Raw genomic sequence first — 16,656 nt, forward strand, 5'->3', positions numbered from 1 at the left:
AATAGTTAACTTCCGCAAAAAGAAATTTCGCTAATAATTTTAAAAGAATGATAAATTTTGTCAAAAATTGGTTTTTAAATTTCGAAGTTACCCTACGAAGTTTTTAGAACAATTTTTCTGATACATTTAAAAGATGAATAAGAAAGAGAACAGTTAAAAAATGTATCGCGCGTTATCTTTCACTTCTATGTAAATCGGCAGAATTGCGCCAGAGGAGTATAAATCTGGCGCCAAGGTTGAAATTTCTCTCATTTGCGAAGTGTTCTTTTGGATTACGTTAGTGTGGTTTCAGTTCTGTTCGTTTGTTTTGTAGGTGAGTCTTCTAATTTAATTATACATTTTGCTTTCGCAAATTTTTATTTAACAAAGCTACAAGAAAATTTTGCTGTATGAGTTAAGTCTTATTGCAATTTATGTCTAATTTAAACTATGGAAAAAATGAAAAATATTAAAACGTAGTATGTTGCATATTAAAATTTATTAAATTTTCTTTGAAATATATGTATTGCAATTTAAATTTTTACATGCATTGTATGGGCAACTCAGAAATGTTTTATTTGCCTTTGCATTTATCGTTTACCGGATTAATTAGAACTGTTTAAGTTGCAGAAATTAAATATTTTATTCCATAGTTTAAGCTGAGATGCTATTAGTATTTTATATTTCCCCCACAAATATATAAATTGACACAATGGCAAATAAAAGAATTGTTTGCATTTAGCCAAATTATATTTTGTACTTCTTTGTTATAGTTGATTGTGGTGTATTAAATTATCCAAGAACTCCTAAAATTTTCATATTCGAATAAATATATTCAACTTAAATTTCTAGACTTTTTTTTTATTTAAGAGGAAAAAATTTATTTAGAAATGTTAAATATACATTTCGGGTATTGTAGTCTTAAAAAAATTTTTGAACAAACGCATTTGGTTGTAAAAGTTCTATTTTCTAGAAAAATTTCTTTAATTGGTCGTTTATATTTTGAAAGATGTGTTTATGTGGAAGTTTGTGTTTATGTGAAAGTTTCAGTTTAGTTTTGTAGTTTTATTCGGAATGTAAAACTGTGTTTGATCTCTTTGTTTTGTGAATAAAACTTTTGATTTAAATCTTAGAGTTCAGCATAATGCTAATGCCAAATAATAATCCATAGTATTTTAGTTACTAGTCAACATTTATTTAATAAATTTTTTTTTAAATGCACAAGACTAAACACTTGCAAACTATAATTCAACTTCATTTAAATTCAGCTTCCAAATTTTAATCGCAAGTTAATTTAAATTTTAAGCTTAGTCTTTCAAATTTTAATATTTTAGTTATGATTATTTATGAATGATAATATTTATTACAACTTACCATATTACATATTTATTGGTAATCAAATTTGCATTTTAATGTATTTCTTGTAATTTAGAAGTGTTTGCAAACGAGATGCTACATTAAAGTTTTAAATTTAACTTTTTAAATTTTACTGTTTTATATTGCAAAAATTGAATACTTTAATCCGTATTTCAAGTTGCAATACTTTTGTTCTAAGTTTTTACAAATCTAATATAATTTGGGAATAAACAGAGGTTTAGTTAAGCACTCGATCCTTTTATTAATACAGCTGCAATTGTAGTCAAGGTTATTAAATTCATATTACCGGGGTTTAGTAATTCTTGAAAAATGTTTTATCGACATAACTTTATTTGTATATAGATGTGTGTTCATTGGAATGTTTCGAATCTTATAAATTTGAGGTTGTCTCGTAATTTATATTTACAGATATTTGTTTTTTTATTGATTAAATACCGGAATATCAATTTTTAAATTAAAAATGTTTTAGCATTATTGCGTTTGACTAAATTTGCCCTGCACTTGAGTCTGATTAAATATTGACTATTTCAGTTTAACTTTAGGTTAGGCAGTTTGGAATTAAGTGCAGAAAGTTTAGGAAACTGTTGCTTAAAAATAGAGTAAATGCAACATAAAGTTAAATACATTTAGTTTATCTAATAATTTTTTAAAAAAACAACTATTCAAAGAGTTTATTTGTAGCCTTTTTTTAATTTTTAAGTCTTTATTTTTTATCTGCGTAAAAAGAATTTAGTTCTAAAAAACACATTAGTTTCTTTGTATTTAGTATTTGCTGCAATGTCTACGATTTTTTTTTTTTTTTTGTGATGGTTAAAGTGTTGAAATCAAAGATTTAATGGTTGATGGCAAAACAGGGTTTACAATCTTTTCGTGTACCAAAGCAAAGTCATACCAGTTTTTTTTTTTTAAATCCCACTTTATTACTCTTAGACCCACTTGTGATCATAAATATTTATTTTAGCAAATGTCAAGTATAAAGTTAATGAAAACTACTATAACTAATTTCCTTTTAAGTGAATTAAAATCACAAAAATCTAGTTGTCAGAATGCACTAGAATAGATCTGAATAATAAGTGTTTAAATGAATTTATATAATTAACAGAATTAATTATTTTTAAATGTCAATTATACCTTAGAGCTATCTAAAGCATTCAATGTCTGAATTTTAGTTAACTTCGATACAAACCCTCTTCTTTTTTCTCTATCTAATTCTGGTGATCCATTCTTTACAACAAGCGAAAGTATTAAGAATTTATAACTAATTCAAAAGTTCCCAAAGATTGGATTATATACTGTAAATTACTTGGGAACTACAATGGTATAGTTATTAAACCTACAAGATTTTTAACTATTTTTTAATAAAACGAAATACCACAATCTTATTCATACATAAAAATTCATATTTTTATCGTAAAGAAGAAAATTCAGGATAGATTCAACAGATGAAAGAATTCCTTTTTTTTTTGTAGTATTTAGAAAACTATCGAAAATGTAAACTTAGTTTAGTTTTCACAAAAATTGGATGCCTACGTTGGTCATAGAATTTATTAAACTTTTTCCAGTTTCTCTTTCTAAAATTCATTTGCAAATTTATAATTTGTTCAACCCCTTAACGTAAGTTCTGTGTGAAAAATCAAATGTGTAGAATGTAAAATTGGTCTTTCACTTAACACTTTAATGCCGGATTTAAATTTAATTTTTATTATACTTTTGTCTCATTATTTAAAGTTTAGTCTTGAATTTCGAATGGAAAAAAACTTAATTATAGCTAACTGCTCTAAACTGAATTTAACGAATAATTATTGATATTGTTAAGAGTGGGAAAATGTACTTTTCTTTCGACCCCTAAATAACAATATGAAAGTTCAAAACATTTAGATCACCTGAAACTAAATTTTTTCATATTTTGCAAGGTAGCGTATTTTTCATCTCTAAATTCAGTGTTTTGAAATGGTTTAGTTGAAATACGCAAATTCTACTTTCGAAAAAAAATATCAAATCAGATTCCCTAAAGGAAATAATTTCTGAAAAGGTTACGAAGATTTACCAATACATTTTTATTAAAATTAGATTAGGTTCTTTTTATTATGTACGGTCCCATTTATAGGTCACAAAGTTCAATAGGATTAATATGTCTTGCATTTAAATTGCAAATATGAATTTAAATTCTTCAGCGGACAAGAGTTTGTTGCTTTGACTTTAATAGCTTACTGCCAGCTTAGAATGCATTCCTAGTGGCGGCACCCATTAGAGTGAAACCCTCTAGGCTTCACTCTAATGGGCTTCGTTTAGATCCATGCGAAAGAAAAAAGTTGCCGTGTACTTGTGCTAAATTTTTATTTAAATTAGTTTTACAAATTTTCAATATAATTCTTGTACACCAGCAAACTAATGTTCAGATTACTATATACATCATATAATTGTTAAACTTATTTTGCTACCTTAGTTTTAGCAAATTGTTTGAGGATTGGAATAACACTATTTAAAACGTTTCGCCATTGCTTAAACAGTGCCTCTCATATGCAGTCCTAAGCCGTATGATTAAGAAGCAACGTATCAACATAAATTTGAACAAGTTGTTTCGACTATATTACTCCCAAAATGACTGAGAAGTACAAAATTTCTAGTCTCAAGAGTCTGGCCTATGTGACAGAAACAACTGAATACTGTTTAAAAGGATTTAACTGCTCTGGTGCGTCAATATTAAAATTGTCAGCAGAAATCCCATATCCGTACAAAATATTTTTAAATTTCTTTTTTAATCGGGCAACTCTTTTACTACTTCCTAGAAAACTGTTAGCATTAATCATTTCAAGTTCTAAGTTAGATTTCATTCTGTAAGAAAGGAAGCTTAACTCACATCGTGAGCCGCTTCTTATTACTAAATTATTTTGACTAAACTGTAGTTAATAAGTTTTGATTCTCTAAACTATTCATATATAATTTCATATAAAATGATTCTAAAAGTTTAAATTATTTTATTTCTGCATTTTATCCAACAAATATCAGTAACCTGTTTTGAAGTTCTTAAGGTTAATACCCTGAATTATCCTAAAATTATTCTTATAACTTCAACTCTATTTTTAAGACCTAGTGTATTGTTTAGAATCTTGGTTTGCGAGCGTTTTCTCTGCTTGATTGATCACTTATCAATGTAGTAATTTTAATGCTTGTGTCTTTAGAAAGTTCTCACAATTTAAAAAAAATCTAAGACTATGTTAGAAATGTTTTAAAGGTTATGTTAGAAAGTAAAAAGTAATTGATATTAAGAATTAAATGACCGAAAAATTATCAATGTTTAAGATCGGGGACCATATGCTAATTTACTGTTACAAAAGTTTTTACTGGAGTTGCTTTTTTCTAAAATTATTAATTTTTTTACAAATTTGATTCATAAAATATTAAACCAATCAATACTTTTTAATGAAATATTGAATTCTTAAAAAAAATTTGGATTAAAAATGCTCCTATAATTTAAGTACGTAATTTCCAAATTTTGTAATTTTTACTTAAGTCATTGTAATGAATTAACAATTGAATTACTGGGGCCCATTCACAAATTTAAGTATGTAATATACGTGTTCATTCTCTGCTTAATTAGTGAAAAATCTTTATAATAAGTGTTAAGGTAATATGGAAGAGAATTTTTTCAGTTACTTTCATTTGAAATTGAAAGTAAATGTATTTGTTTACAACGGACACAGGAGAAGCATGGATAGGAGATCCAATATTGGCGAATTATCAAAATATAACATAGCCAAGACAAAGCCAACCCCGCATAATCAATATTGGGTTTGAGAAATACTTCGGCGATCACGAGTCGCCAACAAAACTGTGGGAATTATAATAACCCATAACTGAAGCATAGCTGAGGTAAGAAATTTAAGAGTTATAAATAGACTTTCGTTTTCAATTAGGCGTGACAGTGAATTAATGAGTGAACATTAGTATTGAAATAAAAAACTAGCAGTTTTATTGCTTCATAAGAAAAAAAATAAAATATTTTATGCTCGCTATTATAAAGATTAACTTATTAATTTAACTATAATTCGATTAATATGGTTAGAAAAATAAGTTTAAGTAAAAATATTTTAAAAGGTAGGAAATATGCAATGTCAATTGTGGCATCACAACCTTTCAATAAAGCAAACTCGAAAGTTTAAAATAAAAAGGTTTTAAACTAAATTTTTTTTATTTAAACTATTTTATTTGACACCTAAAGAGATAAACCCGTGAATCAAATTCGTATTAAACTTTTATCACCAATTCTTGTCTTTCAAAAGTGATGCGCTCAACTTTTCATTTTTTTCAGACCTGAATAATTCTATTTTTATGCCTAACAGAAACTGAACTTTTCTCGTTTTAATCTACATAAGAACTCAATTTTTAAAACTTTATTGCTTCTTTCAACAAAATTCATTTTGTTGATATTTTGACGAAGTTTTTCGAGATACCAGCAGTAAACATTTTAGTCGAAAATAGTTAGTTTTAATTCTAAGCAACACTTCAAAAGAGCTGATAAAGTTTTTTTTTAAGTAAATTTTAAATATTTGCATCCATTGTCTTAATTCTATTCAAAAAATTATTAAACCAGTAAAATGTTAACATTTTCCTTTTATATATATTTTATTTGAAAATCTCCAACCAATGATTAACGAATCATGTTTTTAAATCTATGTAGAAATGATTAAAATTTGTAATCGTTTTAAATATATAACAAAATGGATAATTTCAAAACATTAATATTTAAAAAGGTAGTTTCGTAAATTTCCTAGTTCGAAGTTTTAAATACCATTTGCTTTCAATACTTTAAATGTGTAATGCAACTTAACTTTTTAATAGTTATTTAGCAAGAATAGTTTCATATTTCCAACATTAAACTATACATTCAGTTTATCGTAAGATCACTTCTATAATTTTTAAAAATTAATGTAAGCATTATAGTACAAAAATAGGTTTTTTCCAGACATCGAAAGTACTATATTAGCTTACTGCTAAATACCCTTTTCTTAGCAGTGAAAAATTGTACGCACAATGTCAGCCTTGGCAAATGCATTTTTTTGATAACTTCTAGGAAAAAGATAAAATTTATGAAATAAAAATCGTTAAGTAATATGAATTGTTAAATGATACATAAACGGCCAAAAACTTTTTAGATTTAAAAAAGACATTTAAAAACCTGAATTGTTGATAAACCATCAGTGGTACAGTTATTAATTGAATGATTGCGATATAGGATATGAAAAAGATATCACTTAAACAGGTTAAAGAAGTTGATTTCATGAATTTATGCATTTCTAAGTAGGGTTGGCAAATTTTTTTTAAAGAGATCATTGCTTTTAAAGTGTTAATTCAATTATTGTATTTTTTATAGCATAATTCAGGAGCGTCCTTGAGGTTTTGGTATTTTATATTTTTATATCAGTTTTCATTGTTAATGAAGATTTAATCGTAAGAAATAATTAAATATTTTATGTTCGAAATAGACATTTAAATAAAATAAACTAGTTGTAGGTAAAAAGTAGCGTGACCCGACTTGTAATTTTCCATTAGCTGCATTTCAAATAATTTGCAGTTTACTGGACATGTTTCAATTAAACATATTCAGTTTCAAATTTTTATTTAAATACTTAGTGCATATAAGTGAAATTTAAAATTCTTGTTATCTTTGAGCTTTAAATGTTTTTATTCTGTGGTTATTTTGGAACAATTATTACATGAGATATTTTGACTATGATATAGTTTTCATATAAGTAATACATCATATCAGAGCTTTTATTGGGTAAGTGTACAAAAAATTCTTTGTTTTATTAAAGAATTTTACCAAACCTTAATTTGAGTTGTTGAGGGGGAAAATTTTCTATTTCTGACATCTGTTACAGAATTAAAAATAGTTTTTCAAATACACTAAATACTGATTGTCCCAAATGAATGAAATTAAAATTTTAAAAGTTTATTCTAATTAAAAATGAGAAATACATATCAGTCATTTAAATATGTTACGGCCCTGCTGTTCCAAATTTCTTTTTCGTCCATGGAGCCCCTAATGATTGGCCTTTTGGCAGAACCCAGACTAAAAGTATTTAAACTTATTAAATGAAAGATTGCTATTTTAATAAGCATTTTGACTTGAAGGCAATTTTACATTCCATCAATGATTTTAAATAGGTTTTAAATCAGTTTAATTCGCAGATCAGTAACTGCATGTCTAGTTCTGAATTTTTTATGTATATACTAAAAATGAATAAAATAAGCTTAAGTATGGTAGTCATTAAGATAAAACAAAAGCTGTTGAAAATGGCTATCAATGACAAAAATTACCAGATTTGTTGAATTATTCCGATTTGACAATTTAAATGGTAAATTCCAATGCACCTCTTATAAATATTAAGAAAATATTTGTTTTAAAGTTCGCTATCTCTTTATTCAGTTGCTTCTTACTTCAAAAAAATTCATAAATAGCATACATCAAATGATTAGACATTAATATAATCAAAAGTTATTGGTAAAAAAAAGTCCTTACTCAGAAAACTAAGGTACCGCGAAATATCCTCATAATCGATGTTGTATCCTACTGCTTATTAAATACAACGAATTATTCATACTATATAAAAACAATTTACTTTCTATGCTTAGTTTTTAGTTCAGGAAGACTCAGCAAGTTACATTAATATAACAAGTTTCTAGACTTTTTTTTAAATTTAAAAAACACTTTGCTCTAAAAATGTTTAGATTCGACAACCGAACAGGATAGAAATAATATTGAGACCCGCATTAATTCTGTGACTCAATTGGAACAATATCATCAAAACAAAATATTTAAATCAAATATTTTCGACCTCCTTAGTCTCCAGGAGGTCATCTGATTAATTTACGTAACCCATCCTACTCGTTTACCTTTACTGAGAGTAGGTGTTAAAGTGTATCACTTTTCTGTCCTAATGCCTCTTTCTTCTCTTTCAGGTAAAATGGCCTTTTATCATTTCCTTGTTCTAGTCATATTTCAAGTAAGTTTATTTTTCTTAATTTTACTGTGCAATTGTGCTTAAAAGATTTAAAATGTTTAATTGAACTCGTGATTAAAAAGGGGAATTATGGTATAACGTAAAGAATAGATATTTTTAATATCTTATTGCAATAAAATCCTTATAATATCATAAATATAATTTTTTTATAATAACTATCGAATAAACTTAATATCACGATCATTATCAATGTCAATATCAAATACGATAATATCGAGATCATTTTCCATAGCAGTTAGTTGTAGTGTGTTATGGATTTTGACTCTAATATTTTTAATAATTAAAGCTATATAAGATATTTTATAAATGTGTCGTCGGCTAAAGTAGAAGAGGGAATAACTGTTTAATTTTCATAATGATTTGATAACCATCGGTTTCATTTTAAGAATTACAAAATGTTGGAAAAATAACGTGGACGTTCAATTCTCCCCGAGAGTTAATTAGACTTTGAAGATCGGCCATGTTGTGGAAAAACTGTTGCTGTCAACGTGTAGGCTAAACTAACAAAGAAAAGCGTAGAGGAGATTGGATTTCTACTTAGGAAGCATTGATTGGAGAGATAAAAACTGTTCTTGTCCAACCCGAATTTCAAATGTTTTTCAAAACACCAAAAATCGTAAATTTTTCGGGAATTCAAATAAATGCTTGTGATATTCATGCATATTCATGATTTCAATCGTAAGCTAGCTCCTGAATAAACTCAAACCTTTAAATTAAATTTTTCACAAAATTTGCTTTCATGGACATAAACACTTTTCCACCCTTAGTCTTCAGTTGAGCAACGAAAATATTATTAAATATAAAAAATATGATAATTATTAGATATATTGTTGTTGAAAATGTAAACTAGTTCAATTTGGACATTTTGCTAAACATCGAATTTATAACTAAATGATAAGATATTAAAATTTTGTCTCATAAAACACCCCTGAACTCGTAAAACTCAAATGAATCTACGGAATAAATCTGCTTTTAATTTATGTTTTTTCAATGTGTTTTGGAAAACTAAATCCTAATAATAAAGATTTATTTAATATAGTTTGCCAGTGTCTTAATAAAAATTATTTCAAAACTCTGAGAGACTTGAAAAAGTTTTAAATATTGTAAGGTTGTTTTTAAGTATTGAACAACCAACCCTATTTTACTAGTTTTAAAATTTTCTTTATTGAAGTTTTTTGTTCGCGATTATGATAACTAATAGCGATTTTGAAAACTAATAAATTACAAAAGGCTGAAAATTCTAGAGTAAAAAAAATTTTAATTCTGAAGTCGAGGAAATCTAAAATTTCTGATAAGATATTTTTGTTTTCATAGCGTAATTTGGTTTTAATTTTTACGATATTAAAAAATTTATTCCCTTTAATTGCAAAGTCATTTTAGCCTGCTCTACTTTTGTACTTGAAATCAAAGAAATGTTTCCTAATTTGGAAAGATTTCCAAATAAGGAAAGAAAATTATTCAAATTTAATACTTTAATTTTTACGTATCGAAGGCGTATTAAAAGATCTGTAAAAATGCGCATGAAGTAATTAATGGAGAAACATCAATCGTATGTTATAACTCAAACTTAAAACTAGAACTTCGTTGTAGTATTATATATTTCTTTTTTAATGTGAATTATGTTACTTTTTTTCTTAATGAAAATGTAAGAATGTGTGTTTTAAACATGTGCTCCTCAAATTTTTTAGCTGATCATATAGCGATTAATTTTTTACTAACGAGTACAAAAGATTCTGGGAAGTTGAGAATGAGTAATAATGCAGGGAAACTTTATCCAGAACTTTGTAAAAACATTGTGAAAATTCCCCAGTTTTGATTTTCCGTTTTAATTTTAATTCTGGAATTGCATAAATTAAAAGCTGAACTTTAAATTGACGTTAGAGAAGCAAGTCTTTCGAACAATTTATTCTTAAAATATGTTTTACGAAAAGTTTACTAATATTCTCTAATGTAAAAGGAATGTAGCGTACAACGGAGATATTGAGGCTTTTTTTACCGTCGTTGAACAGCAGATTTTACAACTAATTAACTCCATAGCCTTTTAAATTTGAAACCAATCTAAAAGACGAGGAACTCTTGGAAATTTGCCTTCGTGGAGTACTTTTTTTGACGGAAGTAACTCTCATTTGCTTCAATTGGAGAGGAAAACCTCCCATGGTCAGCCTAGCAGCAAGGGGACTTTAACTAATCATCCACAGAGTATATTTTACGTCATCACTGACTGGTGTGATCCGGTGCGGAATTCGTATAAACCAGCCATCGCTGGGATTTGAACCCGGATTACCTCAATGGAAGGCGGTATCGTTATCCCCTCAGCCACCGTGACTCAGGTATTGATGCTTAGTTTTATTTTGTCGATAATATACTGTTGTAAATTTTTAAATCTTATTCGTTGTGAACAAAACAGGCAACAGAAGTTACAAAATTTTCCCACTCTCCACACTTTCCCCCTCCCTGATTATATGACTTCGCAAATTTTGTCCCTGCACTAGTATTTTCAAACTTACTAAAACTTTCTGCCGTGTGATAAAATGAAATTTGCCAAAACCATGGAAACTGACAGTGTTAAGAGGAGGTATTTTGGGATAATTTTTATTAATAAAAACTTGGACGATTTTTCCCCTTTCTGATCAATAAATTCTTTTCATACAAATTAAAGCGCAGACACTTTTTGCGAGTGCGCTATATTGCGATCAATTGTAACAGAATGGTAAAAGTTTCTGTTGAAACATTATTTCTCTTGAAACTGATAGACTGCATTTAAATTCAAGTGCAATGACGGGGTAATTGTCCTGATTTTTTTTACTTATTCAAAACTCCTATTAATCTCTTGGCAGAGAGACTTAAAGGAATCTTATACAATTTCGATTAATAGACATCCAGAATTTTTCGAAGAAAGTAAAATGTTTCTCAGAACTTTTTCTTTTTTAACAATTAATTTTTGTCAAACTGCTATGTGAATATTTACTGTAATGACTTTTAGTTACGATTTTATTTTAAATAATGTTTGAACATTTTAAACAGTCTTCAAATGTTTTGTAGGATTTATCAGATTATGAGATTTCCTTTTGAATTTTTGATTCTTAAGTGTAAAAAATGTAGTTTTATTAATCAGTATCTTATACTTTAACTACTCTATTAAATAGTCTTAGTAATTTTTCTTTCTGCGACATATCAGTTGTTGAATAGCTTATTATTCTTAAATTGCTTCTGAACAAAAATCAGAGTTATATGGGGTTATGTGCAAGACATTTCTTTTAATTTTTGTACTTTACAGGTATGTTCTTCTAATTCGCAAATTTCCGTGAATCTAGAAATAATTCTTCTGCGAATCAATAAATTTTATAATTCAACAAAATTTTCTCGGAGTTCCGCTAATCTAAAATTTAAATTTTGTTACTTACACAAAATCTTGTTAACACGACATTTATTCCGCCCTTACCGTCAACCATTTTTTTCTGAACTTTTCCGCACAATAACTTTTTTAAGTAGGTACATTTGTTGCGGCAAAATGAAAATTCGATTAAATTTTGAGAAAATTCCTTTACTTCGACTAGAATTGACATACTACTGAGACACACGCTAAAGGCAAAATTGGTAATCTAAAAAATAATTCTGAAATGGTAAACATTTAAAAGTTTAGTTTCTAGAAAAAATTGTTTTCTATTTCACTTTTTAATGAGTAGCAATTTTGTTGCTAATTCAGATTTGTAACGGAATAATTAACTAATCAATGGGATATGTTTTGGTTACAATTAGATCGAATTTTTGATAAATTATGACCTGGAAATTTCGAATCGCCGCATTTCAGTAATTACTTTTCCTCGTGGTCTTATACAGTCTTAAATCCATATTTCGATCGTTATTTTTAAATTTTAGTTAATAAAATTTGTTTTTCTCGCTGTTTTTAAAATTTCAATAATACATTATTCTATATTACTTTATTCAATCTATATTGAAATAGCTATTAAATTTTTATGTTAAATAAATCTCAAATTTATCAAAATGGAATATAAGTGTCTTAATTTTTGAAAAACTAAAATCATCAAATTTCGTATTTTTAAGTTTTAAAAATTACAAAATAGTATCAAATGCTCTAACTACAGGTTATCAAATCATTCTGTATGGAATTATAAACATATTATTGCTTTAAGAAAAAAATTGTACTGTAAGAAAGTTAGTTTGAAAGATTTACACAAACAGGTTTCAGTTTTTTATTCTATAATTTTGTTTCAACGTAGTAAACATTTTAAGGCATAAAAATTGCAATATTAAAATGAGGTTCGGAAGATTGCATTGTGAAATTAAGATTTTAAATTATTTTTGTCATTTTTTTTTTCAAGACACATATTCAAAAACTGCCTTTTACAGTTGCTTAAATATATAAACTGCTTTTAACTTTAGTTTTGTTCTAAATGTTCCTTCTGAAAGACCAGAAAATTCTTAGAATGCAATTTTAAAAGTGGTATAATTACTTTCACTCGCTAGAAACTAATGAAATTTCGCGAATTGAAATTTATTAACGCAAACTTAATCGAATTAATTTCGAAATTTATTAATTTCGAAACTTAATTTAAATTTTTAACTAATATCTAATACAGCATATATCAGATACTAAAATTTATTAAATTTAAGGATTTATTGTTTTATTGTAAAGTTCGGAATCTCTGATAAATTGACTTACTTAATTTGCCTTTCCTATATTTATATAAATAACAAGCTAATCTTTATTTATAGAGAATGATACATTAATATCGAATTAATGATTAATTTTTACTTTTGTCTCTTCAGTATCTTTATGTAAGAAAAATTTTTAAATTACATGAACTTGAAGCACACCCTTTTTTATTTTAGATTTCACACTTTTAAATTTTTCCATCTTTTGAGTCATGCAATTGAAATGTGTAAAATTTTACAGGCATACGAAATGAAGATCAAAAATTAAACAGTATTTCTTCAGAAGTTTCTATTTATTCACAAATTTCAAAATTAGTTTTGTTTGCTAAACGAGATAAAATGTGATTTCTTTTTAACTATTTTTCTTTTGTAATATATTTCTATTATCTTTAATGCCATTTTTTCTGTATTGTTTAGTTTAATTTTTAGTTAAACTAAAATATACTCTACGCGTAAATTACAAATATCAAACTTTTGTGGTTCATTGTATATTTCATCGTTCATGTTATTGTCAGTACATACTACAATATCAGACTGGAGTATTTTTTTAAAAATATATCTGGAAAGTAAGGAAACTTTATTCTATTTGAGTAGTAAATCTGAAATTTCTAAGTCTAGCCTTCTAACGTGATATCCCGGGTTCGAATCCCAGCATCGGCTGGAATTCTAATTCCACACCCGGTTTGCGAATACCTTAGTGCTGACATAAGAAAAATATCCTCAGTGGTAGACGGATCGTAGTTAGTTCCCTTGCCGCCAGGCTAACCGTTGGTGCTTTTCGTGGTTTTCCTCTCCATGTAACGCAAATGCGGATAAGTTCCTTCAAAAAAAGTTGAGGCAAATTTCTCCCAATACTTAATCGAGGCGTTCCTTTGTCTTTTGGGTGGGTTTTAAAATTACAAGGCTATGGAGTTAGTCATAAACTCTAAATTGGGTCAGCTGTTCAACTATGGTTATTAAAAAGAAAAACCTAAAGCTATCTATGAATTTCGGCGCATTTGCAGAATATTATCTACTTTGTTACTAAATGTTTCTTTTGTATTTTTAGGTCACAATAGCTTCTCCACTATTAAATTCTACAGAAATCGATGATTTTCTTTTCACTGACAATACTACCACTTCAGATATTTCCGTAACAGAAATCGCGAATCTTACCACGGATAACCTTTTTTACAACGAAACTACATCTACAGAGGACATTGAAGAAGTAAATAACGAAACCCTCACAAATGTGACAGAGACGGACTCAACTTCTGAACTAGAGACCGGCAGTGAACCTTACAATGTTCCAACTATTGCTAACACGACTGTGCAGGAAGACTTGGAGGAAACTACCATTCAAGCTAAGAAAAGCCTCGGTGTTTCCGTTTCTCCTATCCTAATACTTAATATCCTTGCAGTTGTGTGCATCTCTTGGTCGGCGTCTAGTATGAACTTCTTATAAAATCATGTTCCTCATTTATTAATTCATTTGTTTAATTTATTTGTTCTGTGAGCATAAGTGCCTGATGGCCGCCTGTAAATAGTTTCAATAAACTATTCGTTATATTTTTTCTTTATCGTTATTTTTTCTGAATTTCAAGGTCTGTGTACGGGTGCGTGACGACTTTGATCACCTAGAGCAGGAACCAAGGGTGTGTGGTATTGGTCCTCGTTAAAATGTTCTACCGTAAAGTGCTTGGCTTCTACTGAAGCAGGGGTGCCATCCCCTCTGCAGGGGATCAACAGAGATGCCAACTGCTCCGGACACGGCAAAATAATTTTAAAAAAATACGGTAAATAACTACTAAGGAAATTTTGCAAATATTTGACAACTTTTCTTGCTTTATAGCATGACATAATTACTGTAAAATGGTGAATTATGTAAGTCTACGAATTATTTAGAAGTAGTGGTGGATAAAAATCTACTAAATTGAATTTAAACAAAGTATCACAATTGATAAACTACCACTTTAAAATATATATTTCATGTCCGGAGCAAGTTGGCATCTCTGGATCAAAATTGTGGTGGCATGTCTTCGGATCATCCTCGGTGATGTTTTCCAGACCATAGCCCATTGTGCAGCTCTAGTGCGACGTAAACTACTAGCACTAATTTTCAAATGAATATTTTATTTTAGGGTTTTATAGTACGCAAAATAAGAAACGGACCACCCTTTTAACTTCTGATATTCAAGAACGTGATGATCTGATCTAAAGATCGGATCTAGAATTAAAGTTTTTTAATCGAAAGGTAAAATTTACAGTTCCTGAGAAATTAAATTTTAAAAAGTCAAACTTAAAGTTAGATTTCTTATCAATCGATCTAATCTTGTATTTTACAATGTAAAATTACATACCTTGCAATTTGAAAAAAAAAGTCTACCATTATTGAATAAGATATAAAAAATATTTATACATTTGTTTCTTGTATGGAATTATCTTTGGATAAACTAGTTTCATAATTGTGGGCAAAAATTTTTTGCTTCGCTTAAAAAGTTCTCGAGGCGGCAGAAATAAAATCAGCATTAAGGGGTTCAAACTTTAAATCGCTCTTCAGACCCCAACTATGGGGACCAAATTTCCCAGATTGAGAGTTTCTTAATCTGGTAATATTATGATTTCAATAGTTAGTAAAGTGAGCTGTTGGGAGTTTGTCCCCTTAATGCTAATTTAACGTATGTTTTTTCCATATTTCAAGTAAAATTTAAACGTATCCGAATTTTTACATGAACTTGTAAATTTATCCAAAGATTTAATAATAAAGAAAACTTTACTATATATTCAAACATATCGAAAAATTCTTTTACTTATATTTATATTTTAACTCAATTTAAACTTCTACTTTGAATGACAAAAATACATTTTTTAGCTAAATTGGTAAAATTTCTGTGTATAAATTAATTTTAAAAATCGTGCTTTAACATTTGTGAGCATTGCTGCTTTTATCAGCTAGCGATGTATAGTTTGCAGTCAGTCTTGTCGAAAAGTCGCAGTTATAACTATGTATTTTAATATTTTACTATAATTTAATATAATGAAGAACAAGCCACTATTTCTTTTTGTAAAAAATTTGCAATAAGTAATTATATTCAAGTTGCGATTTTCGAAAGTTTATAATTGCTCACTTTCTAAGGTACTTAAACACAGTTTGGCTCAAAGTTGGCTAGACCTTCTGGACATGTTCATGCGCAAACAGCATGTACCAACAAAAGTAGTATACTAAGTTTTAGTATCTGGTAAACGACTGCAGCGAGCACTAATTACAAAACCATCTTAGTCATTGGTCCGAGAGTGATAGCAGTAGACCTCTAGCTATAAAGAATTTTCTAGATTTTCTTAATATTGATAACTTCTTTTTAGACTAGTTAATTTTTTAACCCCTGTAGTTTAAGTCCAGCAAATCGTCGACTCTTTTCTTGGAAAATTGTCTCCTTCCATACCATGTACAAAAGAAAAATAGTTCCTTATTTTTTTTCTTGAGTCTGAATTTAATAAAATTTAAAGTTGCACAACTGAAATCACTTAAAGGAAAACTTGAAATTTGGTCTTGATTTGAAACTTAAAATCTATTAAAATAGATTTATGAATTTTGAGTATTTTAAATATCAAACGCTAT

The 16,656-nt window shown here is 27.9% G+C and overlaps 1 protein-coding gene across 1 annotated transcript; it reads left to right on the plus strand.

Moving 5' to 3' along the window:
• Positions 1-258: 258 nt before the first annotated feature.
• LOC107453439 (uncharacterized) lies at positions 259-14,611 on the plus strand. The gene is made up of 3 exons (XM_016070269.4): positions 259-313; positions 8,320-8,363; positions 14,107-14,611. Exons 2-3 carry the CDS (start codon positions 8,325-8,327, stop codon positions 14,500-14,502), a joined length of 435 nt encoding a protein of 144 aa, XP_015925755.3. The 5' UTR covers positions 259-313; positions 8,320-8,324; the 3' UTR covers positions 14,503-14,611.
• The last annotated feature ends 2,045 nt before the right edge of the window (positions 14,612-16,656 follow it).

The sequence above is a fragment of the Parasteatoda tepidariorum genome, chromosome 4 (assembly GCF_982258835.1).
Source record: "Parasteatoda tepidariorum strain Cologne lab strain chromosome 4, Ptep-v5.0, whole genome shotgun sequence".
Lineage (NCBI taxonomy): Eukaryota > Metazoa > Arthropoda > Arachnida > Araneae > Theridiidae > Parasteatoda > Parasteatoda tepidariorum.

Bases quoted from the DNA above. Each gene is read 5' to 3' on its own strand.
- LOC107453439 (XM_016070269.4), top strand. From the start codon at position 8,325: ATGGCCTTTTATCATTTCCTTGTTCTAGTCATATTTCAA. The intron at 8,364-14,106 runs GTAAGTTTATTT...TTGTATTTTTAG, and splicing joins TTGTTCTAGTCATATTTCAA to GTCACAATAGCTTCTCCACT.